Source organism: Bombus terrestris, chromosome 13 (assembly GCF_910591885.1).
Source record: "Bombus terrestris chromosome 13, iyBomTerr1.2, whole genome shotgun sequence".
Taxonomy (NCBI): Eukaryota; Metazoa; Arthropoda; class Insecta; order Hymenoptera; family Apidae; genus Bombus; species Bombus terrestris.
The window spans coordinates 10,979,314-10,992,970 of record NC_063281.1 but is presented as its reverse complement, the minus strand read 5'-3'; the positions used below and the strand labels follow the sequence as shown (position 1 = coordinate 10,992,970).

Below are 13,657 nucleotides of genomic sequence, written 5' to 3'. Positions count from 1 at the left end.
GCAAAACGTTGAATGTGACTACCAATCCAACTTTCACACGCTTTGCAAAGTGACAGAGATCTTTCCATTCTCTGGAGAACATTGCCATTTGGTTAGTGCATACGGTTCTCGTACTAAATTTAATTTTTAGTTTGCGATTATTAGACTGTGGATGTTTATGCGTTTAAAAGAGCGCAGAATACATATAATATGAAAAACGTAGGAAAACTAGGAAGTGTACCACTCGTCGAGATAATTACTTGGTGAAAAGAAATTGCTACTTTATTTTGTTTCTTCAATTTTGCTCGTAAAATTATAAAGTATAAAAACCCTACAGTCTAGTAATTAGTACTTGGAATAAAAATTTGGAAGCCATTTCGTGTTTATGGCGCTTCAAAGTGCAAGAAACGTACGTTTGACATTTTATGTTGCAGAAAAAGAACAAAAATATGTAGAACTTTCCATAATAGAGTTGATTCAATTTATATACGAGCGTTTCTATTTACACGCTCGTTACTATATGAAATGTCTTTTGTTCGAAGTTTAAATCTGTCAGGTTGATATCACGCATTAAATTTTAAACCATGTCAAAGAAAAAATATTTTATAAATAACGTGTATTTTAAAATTCATGACGAAAGTCTCAATCTTAATTACTGAATAATGAATCTTCAGGAATAATATTCGTCTGAATTTCTTATAATGTGAATCTAAATTCGGAAAAATTATCATTAAAGTGAAAAATTAAAAATATCTCCTATTCCATGCAAAATAATTTATTAATATACGAGCATGAATTACTTTAAAAGATATTATTGCTACGATAAGAGATTGTAATACCTTCATTTCAGGAAATTCCAAATCATTTAGTCATTTCATAAATTTATAAAAACAATTTTATGTATATAAAGCGTCAGAGACCTTACTTTTGCTCAACCAGACAATAATTCAAATTGATATGTATTGAAGAGGAAATTGATTCCTGTAATTCAATGTATTTAATGGAATTTCTCGAGCTCAATGTTGCCATTTTATTTCAGATAAAACAGAGCACATTTTTTCATAAAATAGAGAATAAACTAAAAAAAAAATACAATCGACAGTCAATAATTGAATTCCCGGTAAAACATCGACCAAAATCAAAGTGTAAATCCAAAAAACAATATACTAAAAAAAGCTTCGAGTGCAAAGGGTTGCGGTCAAATATTTTTAAAAGGGCATTGTTTCGACCGTATTAAATTGAAATAAATTTAAAAGAATAAATCAAAATCACGCAAAAATTAATTGACCTAATATTTGCCAAAGGTTCGGTTAAAAAAAGGAAACGAAACGATCAGAGAATTTTCGAATAGCAAAGGACGTATCTTCGCGAATAACGTATGGATTACGCGGTGCAACGGAAAAGTTGCAATACTCAGCAATGAAACAGCGCTTTCGAACAGTTTGTCGACTTTCGATGAATCAGTGACAAACAGTGATTTTAATTAGTAATCATTTTCCCGCGTTTGAACCGCATTCGTACGTTTTAGTCCCTCTGGTTTATTTGCATAGAACGTTATGGCAATTATTTCGACAGGAAATCTCGGAATCGTGCCGTTACAGTATAATACAATTTCCATTGAAACAAGACCTGGTTGCACGAGCTTCGAAAATAATTTGAATACATCTACGAGCAGTTGAACAACTGTCGAATAAATTGTTCTCGTTCTACTGAATAGACCGGGCATAATCCTCTGCTCGTGGTCGTAATTTCAGCAATAACGCAGGATTATTGTTTCCTCCCTTGGCTACGACAAAAATTTGCGAGTTCCCGCACCCAGACAGATCCGTGAAATCGGTTTTTATCGCAAGGATGGCGTTAACAGAGTCACGACGTAGGCCGGAGTTAATTTTTCGGGATCAAGAGATTCGGTGAAACTCGCGCTATTCTATTCGCGTACATCCTACACGACGATTCCACCGAGAGCGGAGTAAAATATTATCGGCTAAAACGCTGAAAGTCCACGTTGACAATACAATCTTTTACGTAAGGTACTTTAAAAAGGTACTTTACCTCGATGGAAACGATAGCCTTCGTTGACTTTGCCCGAACGTTATCGCCGACGCATTGTAAATGGGGTGCAAGAATCGCGTGGGCTTAGACGTCGATACATCGTAAGGGATTAGAGATTACTGGTGGCAGCCAAGGCGACAATCGATCAACCTGTGTATTTCCTACGGAGGTGGTGTGATAGTAGCAATGGTTCGACAGTGATCGAGTCGCGTGTGACGCGCACATCGGCTTTGTCTTTAATTGCCCCATTAATCAACGTCGAGGCTTTCGCTTTCGCGGCATAGCCACGAGCAGAGTCGTCTTGTTCGCAGTTATAACGCGACTGACGCTGTACCGTTAACTTATTCGCTGACTTAACGGTTTTTCTGTGCTGCTCTTTGTGCGGTTAGATGCTGATCTCGCCTCTGTCCCTTAACGCGATTTCGCGTGCACGCGATGCTACGAGCCGACTGCGTTGCGAATTTAGAGATGAAGAAACGGCACAAAGCGTATTGTTGCGCAGGTGTGCGCCTTTTCAAAATTGGAACGTACGAAAGAATATTTAAATATAGAGAGCGTGTTTCACCTGTCCTCGTGACAGAGCGTACTCAATTAAGATAATCTTCGGTGCTTTTAAAACTATTCCAGCGATGAATAAAATGCAACACTGTAACGTATCGAAAATTCTCACCTTTCTCTCCTTTCAAGAGTACACAAGTACAGCTGTTTGCGCGATATAAAATCTCCGACGATAAGATAGGAAAGTATGGTTAAAGGAACGGGACGAAAGTTTGCGGCACTTTCCTAAGCATACGTTGCGAGACAACCATGTTTCTCTTACCTGACGCCAAAGGCGATTCCCAGCGCGACGATCAACGGCAGCAACGTCGAAATACACGCTAGAAAAACTGTCTGTATATCTGAAAAGCCAGCGAGTATACCTGGAAAAAGTATATTCGTTAGGATAGTACGTGAAATCATGGTGTTTTAATCGGTCGTAAAAATTAAGTAATTCGATTTAACTGATACGCCGGGTATTCATATGATACATTTCGGTCATGGCCACTACGACTTCGCCAATTAAAATATACGAACTATACGAAACGAGAGAAATGGACGGATGTACGACTTTCCTAACAGTGCGCGTAGCGCGTATATTCCCCTAATTACGACGGAGAATGTCTCGAGAGAGCTGCAAGATGACGTCTATGTAATCTAATCGATGAGTAAGTTTGCCCGCCGTTCTAACTGATTAGCTTTTCCATTAAAATTCATCAAAGTAAAATAAACTTTAAGGTTACAACCTTAATTCCTAATCTATTCACCAACCTAACCCAAACTGCAACGTCAACGATGCATCCCAGAGAGATAAGCCTATCGTCCATCTCGCTTCCATTGACCCTAAAAGTTATGATAACCGGACAGCATCGAAACTGCTACATACAATGAGCGAGTGTTCGGCGAGAAGATCATCACGGAGGATCGTCGAACACGAGAAATGGATGAACTGCTATTTCCGAAAGTTGGCGTCGCTTTACAGAAGGTCGCCGTGTCTGTGGAAGAAAGACACGCGGGGTTATTTGGACAGCGAGTACAGACATCGTGCTTATAGTCGCATTCATCGAGCCATGGAGTTGCCGGGGGTGACTTTCGTCGAGATAGTCTTGAAGATTCGCGAGATGCGCCGCCTCTACGTGAACGAACTAAAAAGGTTGCTGGAAGCCAAGTCGTACGGCCGTTGTTACGAGATCTCGCTACCATGGTTCTACAATTTGCATCAATTTCTCTACCCGTACCTGGATTACGACGAGGCAGTCGAGTTGCATGTTCGTATCGATGAACTCGTTACCCCATTAGCATGAACGGTGGCTCGACGGTTTTACCAATAACTTTGATGTAGTTTCTTGTTACGGGGCTCCGCATCTAGACGTATGCCGTGTAACGTTTTTAATCCTCCGATTACAATGGCCCGGTCGATAGATGAAGCTGATGCATCCGCTGGTTCTAACGGAAAGTTCCGATAAGCCGAGATGGATTACGTTCAGACGAATAAATTAAGTTGTATTGAAGCGTTGCGCACGACGAATATTAATGTCTTGTAATCTGTGTACTCCATTGTACTCGGTTGTAGTAGAAAAATTTATTTTAAAGTACTAATTTATAAACATTTTGATAATTAGCTAGTAATCTTTCGCGTAAGAGTTTCGTAATACCGACGAACAGGGGTCTACATGTAGGAATTTAACGAAAGTCTCGGGTAATATCGTCTAACAGACTCTCGTAGAAAAATGTCGACGGGCGCGGGGAATAAGAGAATTTTTTAAAGTAAAATACAACCTCTGAAATGGCTGTATACGAGGATTCTTGTCGCGGAGCCTCGTGCACAAGTGCAGGATATAAGTCGACGGTTATAAATATTTAGAGATAGTTTTCCTATTCCGTGCAATATTTGCGCTATTATTTTCCCCCGATGAAACGATTCGTCGTTGGATTTCCACAGAACGTAGACGAAACTTTTGCCAAGAATGAGAACTGCAGTTGCTTTCGATGCCTGATATCGAGTAGAAACACTCGTATTGAACATTTCTTACCGTCTAGCACACAACGAACTATCCCTACTCTGAATTCGATTAGTTCCCCTGCCGTCTCCTTGCCAGAGGTCAAGACTCACCCTCGAACTTTCCCTCGCTCCTGCAGCCGAATTTCCTATACTAAGAAACGACTGGACAGATTTCCTTCCCGTGCATTCTGCACAACGACCAGTGGATGCACTTCCTGCTGCGAGAACTTGGAACATCGTGGAGATATGGCTGAGAACGAATTAGGGGACACGCGAGAGGTTGATCGATAATACAAAGTGTGAATTTATTTAGATAAGAAACAAGTTGTGGAAGTTTATGCAAGTTCATATTTTGAGGTAAATGCAATCGAGAAAAAATGTACGCGAACAAACGTTTGTTTAATTCGCCAAATATTATGAAAGGTATCGAGGATGTATCATGGATATTTATGTATAAATATTTTAGATATAAATGGAATTTTTAGAAGACGTACTCTGAGAGGCGGATTTTAACATTTAATATTTAAACGGTGAAGGAAACAATTTTTTAATTCTGTTTCTTTTTTTCTATCTCATAAAAATATAAATTTGTATAAACGTCTACAGTGTAACGGTATCTTTAAAAATGCAATTTGACTAAGAAGCGAAAGAGTCCCGAGTGAATCGCTGAAAAATTTAAAGAACAGCAAGAATTCAAAGAGAGAGATAGAGGGAGACAGAGAGGGAGAATGCTGAAAATTATCATTTTTATTTTATTTCTATTTATTATTAAATATTATTCTGTTTATCTTGTTTTATATTTAATGAATAAACACCTGCCTGCAATCCAATATTTCTATAGAAATAAGAAATTAATCCTTCTACTTACAATTTAATGCGCAGAGATCTGAATTGATTGCCAGTGTAATGAAAATTAAACTAATTATCTTATCGTCTTGGGTTACTCATAAAAAGGAAGGTTTAATTGCGTACACTCTCAAAGTTCTACATAAATACAGAAAACTCGTTATTGAAATAGGTAAAGTGTCACGAATTTACAATCTGCGGATTACATAGCACAGCATCGAGTGACGATACTTGCGACACTGGCTCGGATCAGTTGGAAACTTTCTCGATGACTGTGACACGTTGTCTCAGGAAGTTGGATAAACCGTATGCGCTTAAAGCGCAGGCAGAAATTCAACAAATCTTGGAGAATATGCTGATAAAATCAAAGGTAATCGAATCATCGGCTATAGAAGCCGCAAGTAATTAAAAATTCTCTCATTTTACAGAACAGTTCACCGAAAAGGACTCGTTTACGCGAATCGTCCTACGATTTGTGATAAAACGTATTCCGAGATCCAAAGCAAGGTAAATTTACAACTTAAACATCCGAAGAGCTGTCGAGTTAAAAATACTTGGTACATTGTTTCAGATCCAGCACGGAACTTATTGAAGAAATCCAACGTTCGATCGCCACCTCCCTCCGTTCATGCATAGCAGGTACCTCTCATAAATATTACAAAAAATCCTGATGGCATGAGTAGCTCGCGGGAAGCATGAATATCTAACGACAAAAAGCTTCAATCGGAGACTGAATTTCGTCGTATATCATGGTTCTAGCGCGCGGATGGTATCGATCCGACTTTGGTAGACCGCAGCGTTATGATTAGTATTCAGCGAGTGTCGCAGTCGGCCGGTCGGACAAGGACGAAGATGGCAAGATTTGCTCTGGCAAAACGGAGGATGCGTGCCACACAGCCTGTCCCTGATAACAGGTTATCCTTTGATCGAACCCCCTCTCGCAAAAAGTCCACGTTCCTGCCGTTATTGCTACTAAACCGAAACGCGATCGGACGAAGTCGCGTTAATCCTCAAAGCGAATCATCGATTAAGGGATTATCAAAGGTTGTATCGAATCTCATTCGCCGTCGACAACGAATCGACGCATTGGCCTGGCTTCGAGATCGATTAGTCGATGAAAAGAGTTCCGTTCGGAATCTTCAAGTTTTATAACAGGACCTCAAAAAAATCGACGTACTTTCAACAACTCGAGCCTTCGACTTTGCAAGTGGAAATTCTTGCCAGCAATTCGCAGCAATTTTTCGTGAAAAAACAAGTTGGTGAGCGGCGTGGCAATAAATCCAAAGAGCTAGCAGGATTAAGCTTCGCCGGAAACTATTTTGCGCACCGCGAGGCAAAAGGAACACGGGAAAACCCGGAGATCTGTGGATAGTCTAGCGAGCAGTCGAGAGGACCTAGAACGAACGGGCAACATTTAGACCAATTCTCAAAATCCCCTTGATACCCGATGAAACAGGATTCGAGTGTGCTTGGTCGAAAGACCTCCCAACGCGATGACCGAACGACTCGCAACTACCTGGCCTGTCTCTCGGCGCGTTTCAAATGAAATAATTGTCGGAACAGTTGAACACTCTCGGCGACATTTAACGCGGAACATGTCTAATTCATTGGAAACTGTGGTACACCGCTAACAAACGTCCAGATCGTTTCCAAAGCGCACCTGGTTGCGCCAAACGAAGGCTGATCGAACTTCGCGAATCCTGTTAACACGTGGCTTTTCGCGATCTAACAGCTGCAACTCGAAATACGATTTTTATCGTGGAAGGGACATCAAAGCGAATTCCATCGTTCGCCAAGCGGAAAGGACGAGCAAGGAAAAGGGGTAAGAGAGAGAAAGAGGGAGAGAGAGAGAGAGGCAAAGGCGGACAAGGTTAACGGCGCAAGGAGAAATAGTCGAGGCGATTGGTAAGTGGCGTTTCCGGCCGAGAGCGGCGTAATGCAGTCCCATTAGGTTCGGCTTTGACCGGTATAACGCGCATTAACCGTATTCACAGGCTCTTATTACTTACTGTGATCGAGCTCGTCGTGTTCCATGAGGTAGCCGGTCGCGTTGTAGATGTGATGGTCGGGTTTAGCGGTACTGGTGACCGCAGCTCCACCCGTTACTGTCGTGGACGGATTAGTCGGAATTGCTGTGCTAGCGCTAATCGCGGCTGCGACCACGCTAGGTGGCGACGAGGACATCGTTGATACGAGATTCATCGTGCCCGTCGAGGTCTCAACCTCCGTCGCGTTCAGTTCACTCGTCATTGTTCTACCGTGAATGTCCAACCCTATGCTCGCATATCGCTTCTCTCGAAAATTTACGAGTCGAGTATAACCGCAACGCCGTTATTATTCCAAGGCTTACCGAACGGTGCTAACAGGAGGTCATCGGTTCGATCGATCGGTCGAGACGGTCTGTCGTCCGATGGACGCGATCCAGCATCCAATTTGCAATTACTATTCAATTTAGATTTAAGCTACGCTGATTAGATCGGTTCGCCGCACGACAACCTCTTCGAGTTCAGGGATGCAAACGAACTGAGACCGAGTCGACGGACCTGAAATCGAGTTTCTTGCCACGCGAATCCGGACTTCCGTGCTTTGCATCTCTTCCACCGGTTGATAGGCGAAACCGAAATACGCGATCCGAACACAATTATAGCTCGACCAATGTCATTCAGCCTGAACTCCTTCAAGACTACCAGCTAATTGGATTCACCGACGTTCTACCAACCAATTAACCAACGATCGTTCACACCTCGGTACACGTACAAACAACTTGAATTAACGAGCTTCTACGATACGATCCACCAATTTCTACGGTCCACCGATAACGTATGGAATGTCCCTGTTCGTTCGGATCTATCAGGACAACGATCGTAAATAGTTATTGTACGAGAACGAAGGAAACCTTTGTAATTTTTAGCCGACCTGTCGGTGATTTCTCACCCCTGACTGGCTTTCGCGAGTGGATTAAAGCCGACCAAAGGAAGAAATCCTGGCAACCGGAATGAGAAACTTATTTGCTCCTTGTCTATGTTGCCCTCTATGTTTCTCTCTTCGTGAATTCAGCAGACGATTGTTCCACGGTTCAATTTCACCGGTGTAGAAGACGATTTTGTTGGTATTTGTTAGCAGCCAACCGAGTGTCGCTCATTCTCGCTCTGCTTTCCTCCCGAGAGAACCGGCTTCTGAAACAGAAAAAAGGAAGTCCTTGTAGTGGATTGCCCGTGTAATTTCATTTCCTGCGGGGGAATTCATCGACCGTTGTAAGATTACTCTCGTAGCAGTTAGGGGAAGGGGGCGTTAAAGGGCGCGTTTCGAAGGAACCGTACAATCCGTCGCGCGATTCCCGAGACCGTCTCGACTTACGGTTTACGGTTTACGCGCCTCCGTCGCGGCGACTTGCTCGGTCATTACCGTCGTTAAATGCGCCATGCTCGAGAGAAATCTTTTTCAAGGTCATTTCACGTCGGTTCATCATCTCTAGTGTTTCTGTGTCGCCTCCATCCTCCTTTTATCGTCCATAAAGTACCATCGAGGCACCGTTTCTAGCTGCTCTGCGTCATTACCAACGCCATTACCATGCTTTTTTCTTTGCGACAGTCGTTGAATTATGTAACGATAACTATGAAAATCGCATGGGCGCTGTACGATAAGCCCGTGTAGTCGAAACAGGAAATAAACTCCTAGGTTTAAAATTACGAGACTTTTAAAATGAAATAATAGATCGAGCAAGTTTGAAAAAAAAATGCTTAATCCCAAGATCAAGTAGAACGTGAATTTCGTTTAAATGGGGTCGATTCAATGTTCCAAATTATTAAATTCCTTTCCTGTTAAGGGCGAAAAGGATAACTTATGTTTTTGCCCATGTACTCTGCGTATCGAATAAATTCCATGAATGAAATTCTGTAATACATATGAAACACACGACTGTCATATTCCACTCCCACACCCGCTTCTGAACCCCGTCGATAAATTCTGAAGCTTCCGGCACTCTTCATCTCGGCCCACTTCCATTCACCCTCTCAAATCTGTCTTTGTCCTCGTGACCGTATCTTTCAGCTTCCCCTAGGCTTCTTTTCCGCTTTCGACTCGTCTTATAAGTTCTCTACGTACGCATCTACGAAATATTTTAAACGAGAGTAATCGCGATGAATCGTGTCAGGATGAATCGCGCGAGGAATACACGCAAGACGAGCTTGATTTTCCGCCGACGACGCTGATCAGTAATAGATCAATTTGGAATTCAAAGCAGCTAGGGATAGACGATTTTGAAATATATCGTCCTATAATCACAATAGCTTTTCGCAACGCGAGCATACCCGATAATTAAACTTGGCCGATAGTTAGCGCTGCATTGTTCCGCTAACAGTTTTCCGGGCATGCAGTAATTATTCATAAGCGTAAGTTCGTAATGAACGTATGCACGCGCGTTCTCGGCCAAGCTTGAATTTCGGTCACCGTAACCAACTTCGGTGACCCTCTGTTTTCCAATTTTCAACAAACCTTCGTTTTCCCACCGTTCTCATTTCGTGAACATTTCGCGCAATTTTCACCAAATTTTCACTAAAATCACCTACCGTTACCGGAACCGTGAAAAAAAGCGCAGTTGCTACGGAAAATTGGCAGAAATTGGACTTTCTTCGACTAATAAAAGTCGGAGAACGAAAGGAAAACCCTCGACGCACAATTTCATTGGATATTTAATATCGATAATTGGCACTCTATGTCCGTGGCGAAGCATCGTTAACACGAGCCATCGGTAGTTCGAACACGACTTCGCATTAATTGGCACGGCGCATTGAAATTGCAACTGCAGTGCGGTTGCCTCGAGGACACTCCTGCGAGCTCGGAGGCGTCGTCGCAGGATACAATCGCCCGCCAGTTCGGTTGACATCGTATAACGAACTCGAGTTCAATCTTAACAACGTAACGTAACAAGCAACACAGACGAGATTATTAATCGAATTGAAAAGCGATTCCGTCGACATTCCAACAAAGTTACCGTCATACGCGCGTAGCTTTCTTTCTCATCTTTTCGATGAATGCCCGAAACACCGACCACGGCTAATATATCACACTTCTGGGTATAAACGTTCGCCGATTGAACGATAACAGGTGAGTAACAGCGATTATGCGACGCCCTGTGTATTTTCGCGACCTCTTTTATCGTCATCCCTCATTTACCTCGACGCGCAGAAACTTCCAAGAATATCCGATGAACGTGACGTCTTCGGCCTGGAAATTATTTTCCAGGTAGCAGCTCCTTGTACAAACTATGACCGAGTCAAATTACGTTCAGCTAGAGTACGTTCGTGGAAAGTCTCTAGCGTACTGGTTCATCGAGGAGCGTTAGAGGGTGAAGAACATTCAACGTGCAAATTTATGGAAGGAAAAACGAAATATTCTCTTTGTCGCGGTGCAAAGGAAACAAAAATTTCCGACGAGCAGCAGTCGCGTAATCAACGGGAACGTTGCCTAGCTGTCGCAATCAACGGTGAAATCGCGGAACCGCAGAAACGTAGGTGCCCGTGAGCCGAGATTTTAATGAAAATTTACATTCACCGCCGGTGTTCCCGGAATGCCTGTCAGACTCGGTGAGTCGTGCATCTTCCCGAGAAAATCAGCTTAACTCGGTTACCGTGTGGGAAGAAGATGATTCGCGATGTGGTTGCTCGTAAGTGGACGAAGGGTCGAACAGGCGGGCAAGACGCCTTCGAGATTCGTTCTCTCGGTTCGACGAACATCTGGCTGTTATAGCGGTTTAGTGATTCTTATGTAATGCGGCTTCCCCAAGATCGCGATGCCGATTTGCATAATCGAACTCGCCCGTTTGGTCTCCCATGCTACTAACAGTCACGCCAGCTAAACGCAGTTTCGGCATCTGCGGCGTTAATAAGAAACTTTCTCGACATTAATTCCATTAGGTTCGTTTAATCGAGGCCATGGCAGCGACTTTCGCGACTGTCTGTTTTAACAGCCCGCACAGAAATACCGATCGGCTTGGCCTAAGAGACTAGGTAAGTAAATACGAATTTCTAAGGGCACCAGAAGTCGTCGACTCGTTATTAGTTCATTACACAGAGCTAGTTAATTTACTCCGAGTCTATCGACCATTGCGTGGAATAAATTTCGCGAGCTTACCCGCTGGGAAGATGGCGAAACATTTTGGACTTTGATCTTCGATACTGCTCCGAGGCAGGAACACGCTTTATAATTAACTTTTGCCGGAGTTCCTTTTGCATCTCGAGTTTCAGCCGACGCTCGTTAGTGGACGGAGAACGGCACTCGCCTCGATTAACTATTTCCTTGTCTGACACCGATCGGTGAATCTATCATTGAAAAAAATCTTTGGTGTAAAGCGAATTTTATCTGTGAGTTATAGCATGGCATGATAATGATAATTTTCGGCAACAGAAGAGCTGAAAATTCGATGATTTTATAATTATCGTCTTGACGATCGATCAAATTGTTGGTACGTTTAATCAGCCGACAAGTTTTTGATCAATCGCCCATCGTGTTACTACACAAGCTACGCGGCAAATAACGAATGATCAATTAAATTACGCGACCTTTGCCAGTTTAATAGCCCTAATTACTAACTTAACGGACTCAATGCGCTCTCCTTGTACAATGAAAATCACGCTTGTACGGTCGAGATAAAAGCTGGCTCTAGTCGATAAATTTCTGCCAAAGCATGCTTATTTAATCGTATGCATTTGTAAAAAGCTCGCGCGTATAGAAACCGATCAACCGATCAAAAGCAAAGCAGAATAATGAATTTCGTTAGGCTATTTGGCATTCTATACAGATTCTGTGCTATAGCATAGTTAATCAATTCTGTAACCTACTTGATAATGTTCTATATACTACGCTATCACAATACGTTAAAATAAATAGCCTGTTAAACGAAAAATACAAACTTTTGGCGATTTTGTTGGAAAAATAATGAATTAATTTTTTCTACCGATAACACGTATCTTTCTGTAACGTGGCTCTTTTCCAAGAAGCACATTCATGACGTTTGATTCGAGGAGTATGAAACTTCGAATGCACTTTATTCGAAACATGAAAATCTGAAAAGGCAATGTAACGATCGTTTCTACTGACTGAATAATTCGCTTCGACCGATATTAACCCAAAAGAAAGTCGACGACGAACTAAAATCCGAATCCCAGCGGATCGAGAAAGTCACCGGTGAACAAAGGGCGCATCATCTAGACCGAGCTTCTATCTTGTGGTTGAACTAACCCCTATTCTGTCCAAGTAAATGATGCGGAAACTCTGAAGCCTGCATAAGGACGCGCTCTCCTGAAAATGCACCCGAAAATGAAGGCAATTTACAGCCACGTAATTTGCGAATGTCCGTGGTGCTCCTTTATCTAATAATAATGAAACTTTGGCACCGTCTGCTAATAATTGATCCTGCATTTCAATTTAATCTCAACGTGTAGGAACTTAATATACATATAATCTATATGCTATGTATATATACAATGTACAATCCTTCGTGACAAAATTTCTAGCAAAAATTGGTTCGACTATATTTATCACTGTACAATAATTTTTCAACTTGAACGAGATAATACGGTAACTTTGGAAGGTTCTGATAATTTTCTAAAATATGGCTATTCAAATTTACTTAAATTTCCATACGTATCTTGAGATCTCCGAACGAGAGTGTAGTATCATAAAAGCCCGATGCTCCCGGTGGACAAATTTTCAACTTCTTAATATTTAACACACAGTTTTCATGAAAACGTCAAACTGGCGAAACTCTCTCACAAAGTTTTTGTTTATTTCTAGTGAACCAAGTCGATCGTATATCTGTTCGCCGACGTGCCTGTTATCAATGATACAATCGCGTTTACGACACTGGAAAATTCTCCGGAGTAATATTCCGGCAGAATGTTTCGCAACATTGCATCGCCCGTGGCGCAGGATCCTGCCGACATGGTGATTCATGGAAGCGGTTGGTCAAAGGGCAAACGAACTGCTTACCGAACTGAAAATTTATGTATTCGAGATACCAGGACTATCATAGGGAAGGACGCCTGAGAAATTTGTTGAACGATCGTCGAGGGTTGACCGGTCCCTCGTTTCGCGTACCATAGAATTTGAAAGAAGCATTACTTTCGACCTTGTCTTTTTCTTTCATGAAAAGCACAAAATCGTCTGAGATAAATGAAAACATCGAAACTTCTACTCTCTGTCCCTCCCTTATGATAGAACTTTCATCGAAATATCTTTATC

The 13,657-nt window shown here is 42.1% G+C and overlaps 2 protein-coding genes across 5 annotated transcripts in view; one reads left to right on the top strand and one right to left on the bottom strand.

The window, feature by feature from the left end:
• LOC100647394 overlaps positions 1 to 7,666 on the bottom strand; it is a 56,489-nt gene extending 48,823 nt beyond the window's left edge. The window contains exons 1-2 of the mRNA XM_003400165.4: positions 7,426 to 7,666; positions 2,852 to 2,951 (exon numbers count right to left, since the gene is read on the bottom strand). Of these exons, the coding sequence (XP_003400213.1) occupies positions 2,852 to 2,951; positions 7,426 to 7,666 (341 nt within the window). The remainder of the gene's footprint in view (positions 1 to 2,851; positions 2,952 to 7,425) is intronic.
• LOC105666405 lies at positions 2,945 to 13,657 on the top strand. Of its 4 annotated transcripts, XR_007226073.1 has the most exons (7): positions 2,945 to 3,236; positions 3,307 to 3,836; positions 5,589 to 5,786; positions 5,850 to 5,923; positions 5,988 to 6,055; positions 6,176 to 7,321; positions 7,411 to 12,350. XR_007226073.1 is itself a non-coding variant. In XM_048411233.1 (5 exons), the coding sequence occupies exons 1-5, from the start codon at positions 3,456 to 3,458 to the stop codon at positions 6,223 to 6,225; spliced, it is 771 nt and encodes a 256-aa protein (XP_048267190.1). In that variant the 5' UTR covers positions 2,945 to 3,455; the 3' UTR covers positions 6,226 to 12,350. The 4 variants fall into 4 exon arrangements, 1 of the variants encoding a protein (XP_048267190.1); XR_007226072.1 differs by lacking the exon at positions 7,411 to 12,350 and adding an exon at positions 13,211 to 13,657 and having other exon boundaries at positions 2,945 to 3,836; XR_007226074.1 differs by lacking the exon at positions 7,411 to 12,350 and having other exon boundaries at positions 2,945 to 3,836; positions 5,845 to 5,923; positions 6,176 to 6,238.